The sequence below is a fragment of the Galeopterus variegatus genome, unplaced genomic scaffold (genome assembly GCF_000696425.1).
Source record: "Galeopterus variegatus unplaced genomic scaffold, G_variegatus-3.0.2 Scaffold1962, whole genome shotgun sequence".
Taxonomy (NCBI): Eukaryota; Metazoa; Chordata; class Mammalia; order Dermoptera; family Cynocephalidae; genus Galeopterus; species Galeopterus variegatus.
Window position 1 is genome coordinate 139300 of NW_007728073.1, and position 17755 is coordinate 157054.

At 37.0% G+C, this 17755-nt stretch overlaps 1 protein-coding gene across 1 annotated transcript in view; it reads right to left on the bottom strand.

The window, feature by feature from the left end:
* Positions 1 to 3020: 3020 nt before the first annotated feature.
* LOC103596227 (palladin-like) overlaps positions 3021 to 17755 on the bottom strand; it is a 196507-nt gene continuing 181772 nt past the window's right edge. Inside the window, exons 8-10 of the mRNA XM_008579817.1 lie at positions 14262 to 14381; positions 11962 to 12304; positions 3021 to 3096 (exon numbers count right to left, since the gene is read on the bottom strand). Coding sequence (XP_008578039.1) covers positions 3021 to 3096; positions 11962 to 12304; positions 14262 to 14381 — 539 coding nt within the window. The remainder of the gene's footprint in view (positions 3097 to 11961; positions 12305 to 14261; positions 14382 to 17755) is intronic.

Genomic DNA, 17755 nt, shown 5'->3' on the forward strand with positions numbered 1-17755 from the left:
ATGAGTTTAAAACTTTAACTTACCCATCTTAGATATTCGCAAAGTTGAGGCAGTTTTTTCAGAGGTCAGGCTGTTAAGAAAATGACAGTCTCACTCAGGCCAAACCACCCTCCCAACCTCATGACTCAGACTCAGCCTTGCAGGATGGCCCCAAGAACACTACAGACTGACAGATGTCTTTGATTCCTCCTGGGTGCATGGACCCTTTGTATCCTCCTCAGTCCACCCAAATCTAGCTTTACATGTTTGGGGGCTGAGCTGGATCTAGGCTGAGGTCTGCATATTCACCTGCCTGCATTTCATCTACTCCAAGACCCTCCAGCATGAGAAGACAGCGGATTAGATGCAGCATCAGATCTAAAGCGAGAGTGCGACAGTTGCTCATGATGTAACACCAGGCAAAACCCTAAAGTTAAATTTGGCTGGTGTCCTCCTTTGTTCTGAATAAAAGGACTGAGAACTTAAACGAAATTTGAAATATAAACCTTCTTCATCCCATTTCACTCCTAATTTTTGTTGGAATACAATTCCAATTTATTTAGGTCACTTATCACTATCACCAAAAATGTAAAACAGAACTTTATCTTAGAAAGGCAGATTTTGGTCCTTTGTGTAATGCAAAATAAGAAAATGCAAATTTCTCTCTAGCTAATATCATGATGAAAACGGGGCAACAGTCCTCAGAGTAAGTCAACTTTTCAAGTAATAGAACCTTCAGATAGGACCTATCTAGTTGCTTTTAGAAACCTCTCTCTGCCAATTTTTGGTAAAAATAAAAATTTTTTATTATATTTCTCTGCAGTAAGGCAGCTGTTTAGTGTCAGGAAGTCTTACTAATGACAATAATCAAATATAATTCTGCATAATTCTGCTTTTCAAAGATAGGATAGTTAGAACAAACATGAAGTGAAATTTTTGCTGTTACTCTAGAATGCTTATGACCAACTCTCTCCTATATGTGTAAAACTGCTTTGTGTTAGAATTAAAACAAACATGACTATTTCACATTTGATTTAGAGGACACCCTTTGAAGAAAGCAATAGTTATGAAAGAAAAGAAGGCATCAGACTTAAAACATGGTCATCTGGAGCAAGAATTTATCCCTGTGGCTAAAACTGTTTGGAAGTCCAAGCTATAACATCTATTTTGGAAATTAGAAGGAACAATTGTATTATTCACTGCATTGAACTCAAGCTATCTTTAATGCCTTTTTTTTTTTTTTTTTGCTACAAACATTATTGAGCATAACGATACATCTCTGAAACCAGATGGCATATGAACTATTTCAACAAAGAGAGAAACAAAGGCAAGAAAATATTTGTGGTCTTTCCAGAAATCTTTCACAATCTTCACATTTTGTGGCAATTACTAGGAAAGCAGCGAGTCTGAAATTACAGCTGAGGCATATAATTACCCATATTTGACCGACTTGTAAACTCTTCTGAGCCAGAAAAATACCAGATAGCTGTATCTACACTTTTGTTTCAAACATACATAGTGAAGTAAAAAATAGTATGTTAGTCATTCAATTGTTTTACTAGCTTTATATCAGGAGGCTCACAGCTGGAGTTTTTCAAATGCTACACACATCATTACATCTAAATAACAAAACGGACCTAAAGAACATTATAAAATGGAGCAGGGCACCTAGCAAAGACATTTTCAGGATTTCAGAATTGAGATGGGGTAGAGTAGTGACCTCCAGCAAAACACAAGGGGAATTTAGATAAAAAACTTAAGTAAATGTACATATTTATGAAGGCATTTCCTCTGAACATCATCAAAAACCTTTACAGGCAAAGTGCATCCTCACATAACCTTGATAAAGAAGAGCCCGTATTCTCCTTCTAGGGAAGCTCCACATCTAGAGGTTAGAAGACACGAACATGGTATACTTCATTAGCAAAGTCTGAGGTTCTGACTGCAATTAATTTATAGTTTCCTTTTGAATAATGAAGCAAATGTGTGTGCTCAGATTTACATGTGACCTATCCAGCCAACCTATTTCATGAAAATCTACACATTTTATCAATCAGTTTAATATGTGCATCATTCTTAAAATTGAATGAAAGAACATCTAATTCCTTGGCACATATGGAAAAGGTTTTTTAAAAAACCCTACATTGATTGCAGTGTTATTCAGAAAGTTTGTGTAATCACAACTTTAGTCAAGTAAGGAAACAGTCCTTCTTGGGTTTGTTGAGAAAATGAACCGTCTGCTTTTACACATGTAACAGAAACCAACTAAAATAAACCTCCCTGTTACTAATGTTCTCACCATTAGGTGATCTATTAGTTTGAATGAAAAACTTGCGCATTCACAGAAAAAATAAATCAATGGTAAAAAATTGGCAAACTAATATATTTCAGCTTGCAGTAGACAGAAATAAATTCTCTAGTAGTAAAAGTTGTCAACACAGTGAAATTCAATAAATACAAATCAGAGAGTCATTTGTTGAGAACAATCATTTTAAAATATTCAAATACAGGAAATAGGCTTGTTTAATAAAAACCCAACTCAGGTCTTACTTGGATAGAAGAGGATAGCAACCACAAAATAGATCATGGTGCAGAAATGTAACTTAAATAAATAGGGGGCTATAAAAGAAGTAGGAATTATACTGGAAATGGCTCTTTTGGCTTCCAACTACAAATAATCTTAGTCATTCTTCATGAAATAATAGCAAGTGATCCTCAGGATGATGTTCTTGTTCTCTAACCTCACCTCCTCAGATGCAAACCCCTCCCCTACAGCTCTCTTCCTCTGGTTTTTCCTTTTCCAGTTATCCCCCGGATAATCTTTTCTAGATTCTTTCCATTGCCTGTGAGGTTCCTTAACTGTTTCAAACCAATATCTCTGCTTCCTCAAACTTTTTCACTGGAAATGCTTTGTCTTAACTGAAATCTGGCTTTCCTTGATGATGTTACTGGCCTCCTCGTGATCGTTCTACGCAAGCAAGGTTCTGCATGCTCCTTGTTTCCCAAAGCTACTCCTCTTAGAACAGTTTTGCCATCATAACTCAATATCTGCTTTTCTTTTGAAGTCTGTGTATTCCACCTATAATCACTCTCTCTTCCCTGCTTGTCACAGAAAACCTTGGTCATTTCTCACTTTTCGCAATGATTTTACTATTTAACATTTCGTTTTCTGCCATCACCTTTGGCCACCATCCTTGTTAACATTACTTCTGACATCTTGACTTCATGGTTCCTTGACCACTTCCTCTACTTCTGTGACCTTAACTTCCACTTAAACTGTCTACCTATATACAGATATATCTAAAATTTTTCTCTCACTTGGAAGAACTTTTTCTTAAGATTTTGGACTTTCAGGAGCATCTCTTTGATCACAAATATCCCTTTCCCTATTTTCCTATCTCATACTCCCCTTTAGTCATTTTCATTCTTGGTATAACTTTCATTTTCTTGACCCCTTCCATTTTTTTCATTCCTTTTTCTTTTCCTTTTAAGCCCTGATATAGCTTAATCTGCTTCCTTTTCTGATCCTACACACTGCTAGGATGATGATTTCAACAATACTTCTCAAGGACCATCAAATTAAATATTATAGCATCTCCATTGTGCCAGTACTGCCAACTACATGTGTCCTTGGTTTCTACCTTCTGAATGCTGCTGATGGTTGAAATAAAGCCATGAACCATGGTCACTGAATCTAGCACAGGTTTTCACTCTTTAATTTCAAACGGGTTCTCACTATTGCTAGGAAATACACACATTCCTTTCTTGATATTCCTTATCATTCTCATAGTTCTCCTCAGCCCTTTTCCTTCTTTGTAATCCCACTGTTACCACAATTATCCTTCCTTTCTTGACAGATGCCTTCCTTGCATAGTTTCCAGACAATATCATCATTTGAACAGGAATCTCGATCTTTCCTTCCTCACATCTTTTCTCCTTCGCCACTGTTTCTGAGGGAAGAGTTTTCATCCTACTTTCTGTGGAAGGCCTTTTATGGATTATGTTACACTTTCCTCTGTGTAACCGAGACGGAAAAAAGAGAAAGAAAGAATTCACTCAAATTAATTAATTTCCTGGAACCCTCAAGAGAGAGGCATTCTTTCCATTTGGGAAATTAACCACTTCAGGGCTTCTCACTGCTTGGAAGAGATGGGCTTTGAGTAATCTTTTGTGGCTCCGTCACCCAGGGGAAGAGGGGTGACAAATTCGTGGGGGGCAAAGCAACAGGATTATACATTAAATGTTGGTCTTTAAAATATTGGGCTTACTTTTGGCTTATATCAATTTATCCTAACACCTGAGATGTGCAAATGGAAGAACAAGAGTTTTGTTTGGGGGAGGAGGGTTGTTAGAAGAGACCGTTTTGGAGGAGCAAAGTCATTTTGGAATACAAGACATTTTCTGGGGAAGGGAGGCTTTCTAGAATGGGTTCTAAAAATTCAGATGGAATCCTGAAGTCATTGGTTTCTAGGGGAAGAGAGGAGTTCCACGAGGGGAGGTGAAAGAATTCGGTGCAGAGCATTCTGCTTCTAACTGTGCTCAGAACTGAGCTTGGTTACTATTAGTTAGTAGGGAACATCCATGATGAGGAGTAAAATGGGTTGAGGTTTAATGGAGGTGGAAGGATGGAAGAGAGAGGGTCCAAAGTACTTACTTCTTTTAAAATAATACTTTGTAATTATAAAAGTAATAAACATTATTGTTAAAAAGTAGGAAAATTGGGAATAGTTAAAAAGAAAATAAAATCTCAAAATCTCACCATTCAAAGGACCATTGGTACCATTTCCTTCTAATATATAATACATATTTTAGTTGGTTAAAGTGTATTATTGATTATTAATTTTTTCACAAAATTGATATTAAACTGCATATATCATTTTGTATGAAGTGTTTTTTTCCCACTCAACACTACATTGTTAATATTTTGACACCAAATTTATAGCATTATCTTTGAGCATACTGTTCATCTGTGGTCCATCTTATTGCTGAGCTTAGCCATGCCCCCTTTAAAAAAAATAAAAGGTTCTATCTGGTAGGGACTGCTTTTTTCAAATTACTTTGTGATTACCAAAGGAGCTCTTATACACACTTAGGCAAGAGAAATTGAAAATGTTGAAGAAATATTGCATCATTATGTATTCTTTCATGTAAATCACCTAAGATTTGAGAGGGACATATGGTATTTCTTATGGATGGTCAAGTACCACTTCAGATGCAGACAGGGTACCTGCAAGTATTTCCAATTATATTTTAGATACCAAATAAGACTACTAATCATAAAAATAAAGACTCAGCTTTCTTCTGGAAATGTAATTAAACATTACAGTCACCAAGAGACTAGCATAGCAAAGCACTATTATCCTAATACCTAAGAATGTGACACTGTGTCAGAGCCAATATTTACATGAAAAATTCATGGGGAAGAATACGTCAAAATGTTATTCCTTAGTTAAAAGTTTCATACTTCAGGAAGTTCCTTGATTGGAGTTTCCATTTCAGGGAGGGGTTGTTTTCAAAGTGATCCAACACCAACACTGTTAACGCAGTCATCATCACATTTTGTTTATGAAGACTCCATATCCCCATAGCCACATAGTGCAGAATTAGGACGCTGATTGCTCCTTCACTCCTCATTTATCATCCTCCAACGTGTTTAGTGAGTGAGTGTGTGTGTGTGTGTGTGTGTGTGTGTGTGTGTGTGTGTGTGTGTGTGTGTGTGTGTGTGTGTGATTTTATAATAACAAACTGAAAAAAATACTTTATGCCCAATTATTTTCCCTATAATTATTTGAAGGAGTGTGTGTGTGTGTGTGTGTGTGTGTGTGTGTGTGTGTGTGTGTGTGATATAATAACAAACTGAAAAAAATACTTTATGCCCAATTATTTTCCCTATAATTATTTGAAGGCCCCTCTGGTTCCATACTTTGTACTTTCACTGTTACTAAATTGCTTTGTTATGTGACTAGACTTTGCAGATAATGAAAATCATTTAACCAGAAATGGAAGCTGATACATACTAAATCTTCAGAATCAAAAGCAGAATGGCTTATCAAAGGCATTTGGATTGTGCTGAATCTAATTTAGAGATTAGTCATGCTTCTACATAATTTGTGTAATATTAAAAGATGCATAGGATTTTGTGTATATGTGTGTATGTTCTTGCCAAAATGATCTTAGTGACCACCAGATTATATATTATATATTCAAAGGTAGTGCTCTCATATCTTCCATCTTTGTATTCTTAGCACCCAGCTTTACCCAACACTTTCCAGATGCTAAATTAACAGTGAGGAAATGAAAAATGTGCTCGATTTTTAAATACATTTATATACATTTAAAGACCTCCTCACAATTGCTTGATGATTACATCTCTTCAACCCTTTGTTACTTATTTTGCCCCAAAATACTTTGATTACCTTCTCACTGTCTTTCATGTTTTTTGTTTTTTAAATTGTTTTTGTTTTTGGTGTTGTTTTGTTTTTTTAATCTAGCAGGAAAGGCTTACACTACAATAGAATTGAGGAAACCATTTGTATTCTAATGACAAAGAGTAATATAATGTGACCTTGAACCTTAACTAGTAGAGGTTAAAGGACAGGAAAATGTTCCACTTTCTGAGTTATACTGCCCAAGCCACACACTGGAGTTTGAGCTGCAGTCCAACGTTAACAGGACAGGAAGGGAGCAGTGCAGAAGCTTTCAGCCCTTCTTTGGAAGTCTCGAATCCGAGGGGATGTTGAGATGCTGAGTACACACACCTTGAAACAGCGGTTGTGTTGTGGCAACTGACATTGCAAGTATGTCCTAGAAAGGGAAAATGTCCTCCTAGTCCTTCCAAATGCCTCATTTTCTCCATAATGTTTTAAAGTAAGATGTTAATCAAATGAGAACACAGGAGAAATGAGGATGGGGTTGAAAGGATTCCCAAATTGAGTAACTTGGATAAAGTTTTCTAATGTAATTCTATCCCACGGATTCTTATTTAATTCATCACATTTATTCAGTTTACAAGATAAATGAATCAGCTGTAATTGTACTGTAAAGTGGGAAAACTCTGGAATTGGTAGGGTTTGAAAATAGAAGTCCTGTGGTATACCTAGGTGAAAAGTTAAGCAGAACAAATGGAGTTGCTCTAGAGGTAGGAGATTTTTTTTCTTCCTCTTTTTTGGTCTGCTCTTGGTTCATTCATTCAAAAAATAGTTTTGAGCATTTACAATTTGTCAGGTCTTGCTCTAATAAATCTTGGTGAAAGAGCAATGAAAACAGATAGTCAAGGTCCCCAATTCTCAAAAAGCTTACAATATAATAGTGGGAGGAAAGCGATAAACAAACCAAAAAGCAAGTAAATAACTATCAGAGATAATTATGTGCTATGCAGTAAAGAGGATGATTTATTGGAGAATGGCTGGGTGGCTGCTTTAGATTGGGCGGTCAGGGAAGGTGGTGACATGAAGCTGAGCTTTGAAAGACAAGAAAGAGCCCGCCATTAGAAGCAGGCAGAACATTCCAGGCAAGGGAACGACTTTCACTTCAATTTGTGTTCAGGAGTGTAGAGGAACCCATAAGGAACTTTCAAATATAAAGAGCCTGGCACAGTTAAGTCACTGATAAAGAGAATGATAGAGGCTGCTATTTTCTTCTCTTCTGTCTCTCAAACACATCATCTCTCATTCCCCCATAAGCAGTGAGAGGACACTTCTCTGATTTTATACTTCTTAGTTCTTCTTTTTATTATTATGTTTATTATTTCTTCTTCTTATGAAGATGTAGCTGCACTTTGTCAGCCTAGAACTGGACTGAGGTGACAACGAAAATCCCTAATACCTTAGTATGAATGAGGAGATAGGACATGCCCTTCTCTTGAGACAAGGTTTGCAGGAACAACTGGGTGTCTAAGGGCAGGAGTGAAAGGAAGGAGGAAGATAGAAGGAAGATAGTAAAAGGCAGTTATTTTGGAAAGGCTGATTCAGCCTGAAATAATTTTACCCTTTTAAGATAGGAAATAATGATACTATTTTTTCCTTTAGAGACTGGAAGAAGAACTAGTAAGAATAAGAGTCAAGAGAGCTGTTGGTTTAGCATGTTAAAATTTTTAAACCATTTCATTATCATTCTCCCAGTCAAAAGGGCATGGACTTTTGCAGCAATGTATATATTATTGGCAGTAGACTGATATCTAAGCCTTCCTTTATCTGCTGACCTGCCCTGCTTCTGGCTGCAAAGAGACTTCCCATCACTTCACCCTTCAGTAATCTCTCTTTTGAGTTCTCATTTTGCTTCCTCCACAGGTTTATATTTTACTTTCCTTCCACAAGACAGGAGAAGAATATAAAAAAGGAAGAAATAAATGGGGTTTGAAAACAGCATATTGTTATTTATGTATTGTTTGGTCTGATTTAGGAGGTGAGCTCAGTGGGAAAACATGACCATGTTTTTCTATATGCTTTATAAATCACCTACTAAATTTGGCATTCACAATTTGGACTTCTACGCACATCCATGCCTTTGAAGGGCAGTTTTTTGGTAGGAATAAAGAGAATTAGGAATTTTCATACTGAGCCCTACATGAATTTTAACTCTGTAGGCATCATTTGCAGAGAAAGGGCAGCAACAGACTTACTTGGTGCACCCAGAACAAGGAAAAGAATACAACAAATAGCAATAAGTTAGGTTTATGCTTACTCCCTCCTTTTTCTCTCTGACAAGAAATGTGATTTAAGCACTGTGTTGCTTCCTTTGTACTGTGATAGTAGATTATGAATGTTAGCCTCTGAGTCACAGAAATAACTCTATTACTTTTTTCTTGTGCAGTGTTTAAGTGCACTTCATGGTCCCACAGCAAGTGGTAAGACATTCTACAAATCCAGCGTGCAGGGCATCTGGCACTTACCAAATAGCTTACGTTTAATTATGTTCAGTTTGTACTTAAGGGACACTGTCAGAAACAGAGACACTGGGATATGCAGAAACTGAAGTTGATGCCTCTGTGATATTGAGCCAGGAAACTCACCCTTGGACAGGTTCTATAGACTCAGCTGAAGGCCTGAGATGGGTGCAAGTCTATTGGTGAGGATTTCTGTTGGGTAATAGAGGATGAGAGCTGGACCTAGTTAGAGAAAAGAGTTCATGATATTTCTATCTTTTCATTTTAGTCTTGGATTTCTTCTTCTTCTCATAATCAGTATTGGAGCTATTTGAGATTTTAAAAAGTAAAGAAATTAAAAAAAAAATAGCACTTTGCCCCCAGGAATCTGACGAATCAAACACCATTTTCAAGTTAACTCACTACAAAAGTAAATATTTTAACTCCCATCATTTGTCCCCTCCTAATTGTTTCCTATTAGTTTGATTACAAATGATGAAGATGCACAAAATGCCATAAAGCACCCAAGTCTCCCCATTTATGAAAAGGAATAAAATCACAGGCAGATGAATAAAAATTAGAGCAAACCACAGTTTTTAACTGCTGACCATAAGAGGCAAATAAAATCTCATTTTTCCCTGATGTATGAAAAGAAATACATAGACATGTGTTAAGATTTTACTTGGCAGTCACCTGAAGTCATGAATAACCAATAACTTAGATGCCATTCTAAACTATTTGCAGATGACATTTGACAGCATTTCTCTGTCAATAGATATAACCTTTAAAACAATAAACAAACTTTTTCAGAAAAGGCCATGATAATGGACAAAGGAATGGAAGACCTCATACCAAACCAACAGAACTGGTTACCTCAAAGAGGCTGGGTTGGAAGAGGGGAAGCAGAGAGTATAAACTTTTCTTTAATTACCTCTGTATTGTTTAGATGGTTACATCAAGCATGCATTTATTTTGTCATTAAAACAAAATCCAAAATACAAAACGTATTACATCATAAGAAAATTGAAAAACTAATATATATTTTAAAAGTGTCAAAACATATTATTTTCTGCACAGTTAAATGGCAATAGGAAATGCAGTATGAAAATCATTAAGCGATGATCTAAGGATTTATTTAAACACACAAGGAATTGGGGGAAAAACGGATAAAACCTGATACAAGTAAATGATATTTTTAAGCTGCCAGGTTTTGTGTTTAGGTGCTTTTGCCTTTCCTTAAATTTTCTCATGAAGGAGGAATGACCCCTTTATTTGGATCTCAAACACTAAAGTCCATTTTTCCAGCATTTATTTCATATTGAAAATCTGACTCATAAGCAAACCATGATGTCACTCTTCAAACTCGTGCTTAAGCTACTTGTCCTCTTAATAACTATAAAATTGTTTGTCTTTTGTAGACATTCCCCACCCCCATTATACACACTAATATCACTGTAAAGCAGAGCTAAAAGCTGAGGAGCTGTTGAAACTCCTGAGATAAGAAGGGCTGTAAATGCCTGTTAACAGCTCCTCATGTTTGCTCTTCTGTGATTTACATCCAATTTATAATGGCCATTATAGTAGATACACTTCACTTAATCATGAGCACAGTCAAGTCCTCATTATTAAACACATTCGCCCTTTCTTTCCCAGGAGAGCAGGGCCCTTGTTTCATTAGAAGCACTGCAAATACATATTCAAAATGCAGAGATGAAAGAAGTCACCAGTGGCAATTAATTTTATGAGCTGGTGCTACAAGAGTATAAATCTCTTTTAAGGCTGCCATGTTTTAGCTCATTTTACCTGTTAAGCCTCTCAATGGAGCTGGTGCAGTGGTATTAAATGTTCGCCAGCAACTTTCACACTACCATATACAAACCTAGTAGTCCTACCGCCTTAAAAAAGAGGCAGGATAGACTACAAAATTAAGTGCAGGGTAGTAACTGAAAGATTTTTGAAACTGCACTACCAGATTGTCCAGAAGTCTATTTTTATAAAATTGTCTGTCTGTTTGTAAACTTACGGTGTTCTTTTGGCTTGTTTGTTATTTACTTAGTCTAATAATGTTCATGAAATCCTTTGGTAAACAATAAAGTGATGTACAAATGTAAGACATTATTGTAATTAGGATATCTTATAAATTCTAACATTTCTAACAAATGAGCTAACCACAGAGAGAAAATAATAGGCTGTTTAGCACTGGGGAAACAATAAATAACTCCTATCCTAGAGAAATCCTTCCTGCCCCAATCAAAAACATCACACATCATAGGGATATAAGGGACTTTCCCAGATTTTGGAGAATTCATTCTCATGGAAATGTGACCTTGTAGAGTATATACACATTCTATATGACTCTTACATTTTCACTGACCTCTGCCAGGGCAGTAACTCAAGGTCTGTTATGTTATGATAGAACCTTTTCAGTTAATTTATTTCTGCCCCCCTTTGACATTGTAATGGCTCCATTCATAACAACTCTCTGCTGTGTGGTGCCAATGGAAACAGCTCATGCAAGGTTTATCATCCTAAGAAAATAATGGAAATCAAACATGAAGGTGTTGTTCATGGAAATATGCAGTTCCATGGAATTCCAAAGCCAAGTAGGTTGTGTTGTGAAGGGCGCTCTTCTTCCTGATGTCACTCCCCTCACTGGGGTCTACACACTGAATTTCCATCCTCAGATTTTAGTCTGCCCCTGCTTATCTCAATCAGATCTCCTTACTGATACTTACATTAATAACATTTGGAAATGCTTTTAATAGAGGGCTCAAAGTAGGTCCCCGTTTTCCATTGCCTCTGGGGAGTGGCTACATCCTTGGCTATATACTGGAAGGCCACGTCACTCACAGATTATTTTCACAGCCGTAACCAGTTATAGCTTTTAGCAAAGGGCAGATTTAACCAAGCTTCTCATTTACCTTCTTTATTTTTAGGTATCTTTTATATTTTTGAAGGACTCCACTTGGCAGCAACGTCACATCAGTCAGGAACAACTTGCCTGCAGAGGGGGCAACTTGCCACATAGTTGAGTCCAGGCAAAAAGATTTTTCTAACCAGAGAGGAAATTTAGCACTAGGGTTATGGAAAATATTATAAAACCATGCAGCAATACTCACAGTTTTGGTTTGGCAAGCAGAGGTGGTGGCTCCTTAGTGGGTGAAAGCAGGACAGCTGGTGTTGGCAGAGAGTTATTACCATTAGCTTTGCCGTTAATCAGTCCATTTACTCCATGGCTGGGATAGACTCCGTTAGTTTCCCTCTCAGCAGAATTGAACTGCATTTGAAGGGCTGCCATGCTACGCCCTAACTCCGGACTGTTCACCTGCTGGATCTCAGATGGTTTCTTTGAAGCCAACTCAAAGGAACTTGCCTCCAAGATTGGAGGGGGAGGTGGAAAGTGCTGGAAGTGATCATTGTTGGATTCTCCCACTGGGTCATAGCTACAGTTTTCAGTGTTGGCTAAGATAGGGGAAAGGGAGAAAAAAATAAGATGCTAGTAGTTCAACACATTATTTTCACACTGTCATAGAGCTGAAAATCCTTTGTGTCCTGCTAAGCTGTTGAAGAGGTGGCTGTGCTGCTCTCCTTGGATGCACAGACATTGCCAGCTAGAGGGCCTGGTTCTTCCAAGCTTGTTTGGAGTGATTGCTACCTCTTTCATTTCCTGACAGAGCCCATATGTGGGAAAACCAGCTATCCATTCACTAACAAATTTCAAGTGAGAGCTAAAAGCAGAGCTTGGTAAAAAATGACAACACTAACAGTATCAACTAATAAGCTTTGTTCTACATTTCAGTCCATGGATCGACTGAACATCCTATCTGTCTTTACTGACATTGGCTCAAGTTCTAAAAGTTTAATGTGGGTATTTATTTTATTTTAGAACTAAGAAGGTGAAGCTCGGAGTCCAAGTAAAATGTCTCATGATCTCATAGAAATTGTTTTTCACATATCTGATGATTGCCCCAACCGTAACTCAAAATAAAAGGGATTTTTACTTGCTACCCTCAATAGGCTGAAAAGATCTCGAGATCTTGTCTTTTTTGGATTCCTCACCTTGTACAGAGCCTAGAGCTTCTGGCATGTACTCAAAAATGCTTATGGAGGCAAATGGAAAGCTCAAAAATATTTGTTGACTATGTTTGGCCTACCACAGATTTATCCCAGATAAAAATGGGAAACATCACACACCAGTTTGTCCCACTCAGGCTTATAGAGTCCATGGTTTAGGTCATGCTGTTTGAGCACTGCACTATTGCTATGGCCACTGGATGGGACAGTCTTTAAGCCAACTCAAAATCAAAATGCTGGGATCTTCACACTCTGTAACTCCAGTTATGACACTGGGCTTTCCTTTGAATGCTTAAAGTACTCATTCATCAACCATTTCCCCTTTAAGGTGTTCTTTTCTTAATTAAGATGAAAAAGCATTTACAATTGCCACTCTAATGTCCCTAAACCAGTTTTGGTTGTGCCTCTGCTGCCACCTAGCACCAGATTCTTGCTCGTCAAAGGAATCAAAGTGCCTCTAATTGTCCTCTCCCAGTCTGCCTCACACAACCAACGACCCATGTATTGATTCCCTGCTATGTGTATTACTATGTGCCAGGCTTGGTCAAAGAAATATTTTAAAAATGTCTGTAAGATGAATAACAGAGATGAGGCAATTAAAGTAGCTAAAGCAAAGCTCATTAGTAGTAGTAGAAAATAGTCAACTAAAGTAAAAAAAAGCTGTTTCATATTGCCTTTCCTAGTGGTACATTTTTGAGTTTAGAAAATATCCATTTATTTTTGAATACTGGTTTCAATAATACAATATATTGCTTTATTTTTCATATCAGAGTTATATATTAACATTGATAGATATTATCAATGAAATTTGATCTCTAAGATCATTACAGCTTCTCTGAATTACACTTGTATACTTGTATTACACTTTATCTTTACTACAAGATAAATACACTTGCATTACCTTTTCAGAAGCTTCAGTAGTGGATCAAACAAAAATTTATTTGTACAAGTATCTCCAGATCTCATGTGTTGTCACTGTTGAGAGCAGTGACTGCATGTTTGATGTGAATATGATTCTAGGTTAGCATGAGGATGTTAGGAAAACCAACTACATTGTTTCCAAGACCAAGCCTGCATGATTAAAAAAAATATAGCCTCATGTGTGTTCAGCTGCTACATTATCATTACCTTTTTGTTTGTCATCTCCACTTCCATTCCCTCTCGCACCCCTCCCCCAAAGCCTTTTGTTTCATGGTGAAACATCCATTGTTGGGATAACTCCTGGAGTGGCAGTGGCAAACATTCCTAAAGGCTGAGCCCTCTCCCTGGGATAGCTCCATTCTGTAGTGGCGAACCACGCTGGTGTCAGGGAACAGAGCCCAGTCATTTTTTACTCCTGACATACCTGAGGTGACAACCAGCTGGGCAGTGCTGGTTACTGATCCATACTCGTTTCTTGCCGAGCACATAAAAATCCCTGCATCTTCAGGGAAGGTCTCAGCAATAACTAGGGTACAAATCTCCTCTGGAAATGAAGAGAACAGAATAATTCATCAGAGTTAAAACAAGAAGTCACTTTGAAGAAGTCATACCCTCTGCTTTTCTACAACAAATTTAGGTAATGATTATTACAGAATCGCTTTACAAAAGTGTTCACAATAGAATATCTTTACATTTAATTCAGCAATTCAGTCTAGTGAAAAAAAGCTTTGGAGTTAGACCCATTCTTTGTGATTTTAGACAAAAGCAGTATTGGCTTCCTTGTCTATGAAATGGGGATATTTTATACTTAATGAGATATCTCTGAAGATGAAACAAGGTGTTTGCAAGTATGTAACTCTGATCTTTGCATGTGGAAGATGCTCAGTAGATGTAGATTCTCCTACCACCTACTTCAGTTGATTGTATGTGGAAGTTCTTTCTATGTAATACAGCTGCCTCAACCCCAGTTAGTGAGAAAAATAAAGCTTCTCTGAAATGCTGACAACGGGGAAAAAAGAACTTAATCTGAAAATGTTTGACTTGCAGACAATTATTCCAGAAGATAGTGTTACATGCTGTGGCAGTGCTGGCTAGCACGAAAAGTCCAGACTCGAACCAGCTGCCATGGCTTACATAAGAGTCCTGCCACATCTTGCCTTTGTGACTTTGGCCAACCTGCCTGAATGTCAATGTTCTTATCTGTAAAAGGGAGACAATAATTGAACCTACCTTATAGTGTTTGTGTTAGTCAAGACACATAAAACTAACCATCACAGGGTTACTGTGAGGGATGATGACGATGATGAGAACAGCTATACAGCCATTAATACACAGTAGCTACTGTGATCAGCTCTCAACAGAGACTAATTTAGATTTAATCTTCATGTTAATCTTACAAGTTATGCAAGTTTATTATATTATTAGCCCATTTTATAGATAGGTAACTGAAGTCCAATAAGGCTAATTGATTTGTCCAAGGTCACACAGCTAATAAGTGGTAAAATGAGGATTCAAACCAAGTTGGGCTCCAGACTTCATACTCCTAACAACCACCTATTCTTGTGATATAACATATTGTGCTTAGGACAATGCCTGGCACATAGTAATACTTTGTAGTCAGCGAATGTTAGATGTTACCATGAAAAGGAAGCTATATCTAAAGCATACCAACTATTTTTAGGTTGAGAAATTGTGTATATTGTACAAATAAAATAAAGGTGATTATTTTGACAAACCTTAAGAGAAGAAATATACTCCGGTTTCCCACAAAGCTATTCTAAAGATTAGCCACATATTGTTTGAGCAGTGTTAAGAACTTGTACTGTAGATTTTTTTGTGAAAATGGCTGCAATTATTCCCTTCTTTGTATCCATGCCCCTTTGTAACATGACTCTGCAACTCCTTTCATCAAGTGGCAGAGTATTTCCCCATCCCTTGAATCTGGGCTGGCCTTGAAAGGTGCTTTAATCTGGAATGTGGTGGGTGATATTGTTGGCCAATTCTGACCCAAAGCCTCAGAGGCTTGCCCACTTATGCTCTGTCTCTTGGAACCCTGATGAACCCTTAGGTGAACAAGGCTGTGCTAGACTGCTGGAGGAAGAGACCACATGGAGCAATCAAAAGAGACCATTCTAAACTAATTGACTCATTTCTAGCCAACCTGGAGGATTGAGGGAGGCCACACTGAGGGAGTCCAGCTGAGGTCAGCTGACCTTGGTGCAGGCCACAATCACTGCCCATCTGAGGCCAAGCCAAATGTTTACACAGAATTATGAACTAAACAAATAGTTCTGCTTTCAGCCACTAATTTTTGGGGTGCTGTACAGTAGTAATAGCTAACTGAAATAATTTGATAAAATAAACATTCTTCTTTGATCTCTTTTTTATTTATGTAACTAATTTACTTATTTCTGGTGAGTGGCCAGTGCAGGGATAGAACCCTGGAACTTGGCGTTATTAGCACCTTGCTCTAACCAACTGAGCTAACTGGCCAGCTGAGACCTCTTTCTAAGAGAAAACTTTTTAGACTTGTAGAATAATGCTTCCTTCCCTTAATTTGACCATTGATAATGAAAATTAGCAAGTCTGTCTCAAAACACATTGTATGTTTTAAACACTGGGAGAGAAAAGTACTAACTGTGGGTAGAAGTGATACTTGGTAAAAAAAAAAAAACATTTTTGTCTGTTAAAGAGGTCTTTAAATATTTTTTTACGTGTAAATAAAATTAATAAATGCAAAAGGAAGCAAAGTAAAGAATAAAATATAAAACAAAAGTGAAAGTCTCCCTTTACAATCCAGCTCCTTCTATATCCAATACTCCTTAATAATCTCCCTCCCTAGAGAGAAACCTAATTAAAAGAGTTTATTGTATTTTAGTCTAGAAAAAATTTAATGTATCTGTCATTTCAAAATGTATCCAAATATTATCAAACTATATAGTTTTTGATGCAGCATTACTGGGTCACATACATATAGCTTTTCACTACCATGTACTATGGCCTAAGGCATCGTTGAGTTTTACTCCATTTCTCACTCCATTCTCGGGGTGTTATCTCACCCTTGTGCCTTACCCCATCCCCATTCCTGGTGATGCTGATGATAATCTGATTAAAAGACTGCTTGAGGTTTTGTTAAAAGCTAAAAATGCAAGGATTCTTTCATGTCAGAATGTTATGTTCCTCAGGAAAGATCTGGGGACTGAAGTGATTATAAGCTTTTAGGATTTCAGCAATGTAGTGTAGCTCAAGGTGAACATACATGTATAAAACTGCAAGAATTATGAAAATACACCTTATCTTTCAGCATATTATTCAATTTGATGTTTAAATGAGGTGTGAAAAACTAGGTTCAATGTAGAACATAAAATGAATGAGTAATAGAGCTTAATAAAGACAAATTAAAGAAAATGAAGTTATTTAGTTAAAAGTAAAGGCAATGACAGAAGGACAAATACTGCAAGATTCCACTTATGAGGCATCCAAACAAGTCAGACTCTTAGAAGCAGGAAGTTGAATGGTGGTTGCAAGAGATTGGGGGAGAACGTAAGGGGGAGTTGCTATAAAATGAGTGAAGAGTTTGAATCATGTAAGATGAAAGAGTTCTAGAGACCTGCTGTACAACACTGAGCAAATAGTTAACAGTACTGCATTGTACACTTAAAAATTTAAGAAGGTAGATTTCATGTTTTTTCCACAACAAAGAAAAAAACATAAAGGGCAATGTTAAGTATTCATCCATTTAAATGCTAATTTAAGTAAAACTCTATGACAGTTACTATAAATGTAAAGAAATTAATGTAAGGAAGAAGTTGCTCAAAGGATTTTTGAGATAAAGTCTGGAGCCTCTTTCTATAAACAGCTTCTAGAAGGTTTTAGAATTCATCCATCTACTTGCTAAGTATTTTTAAGAGTAGCTGT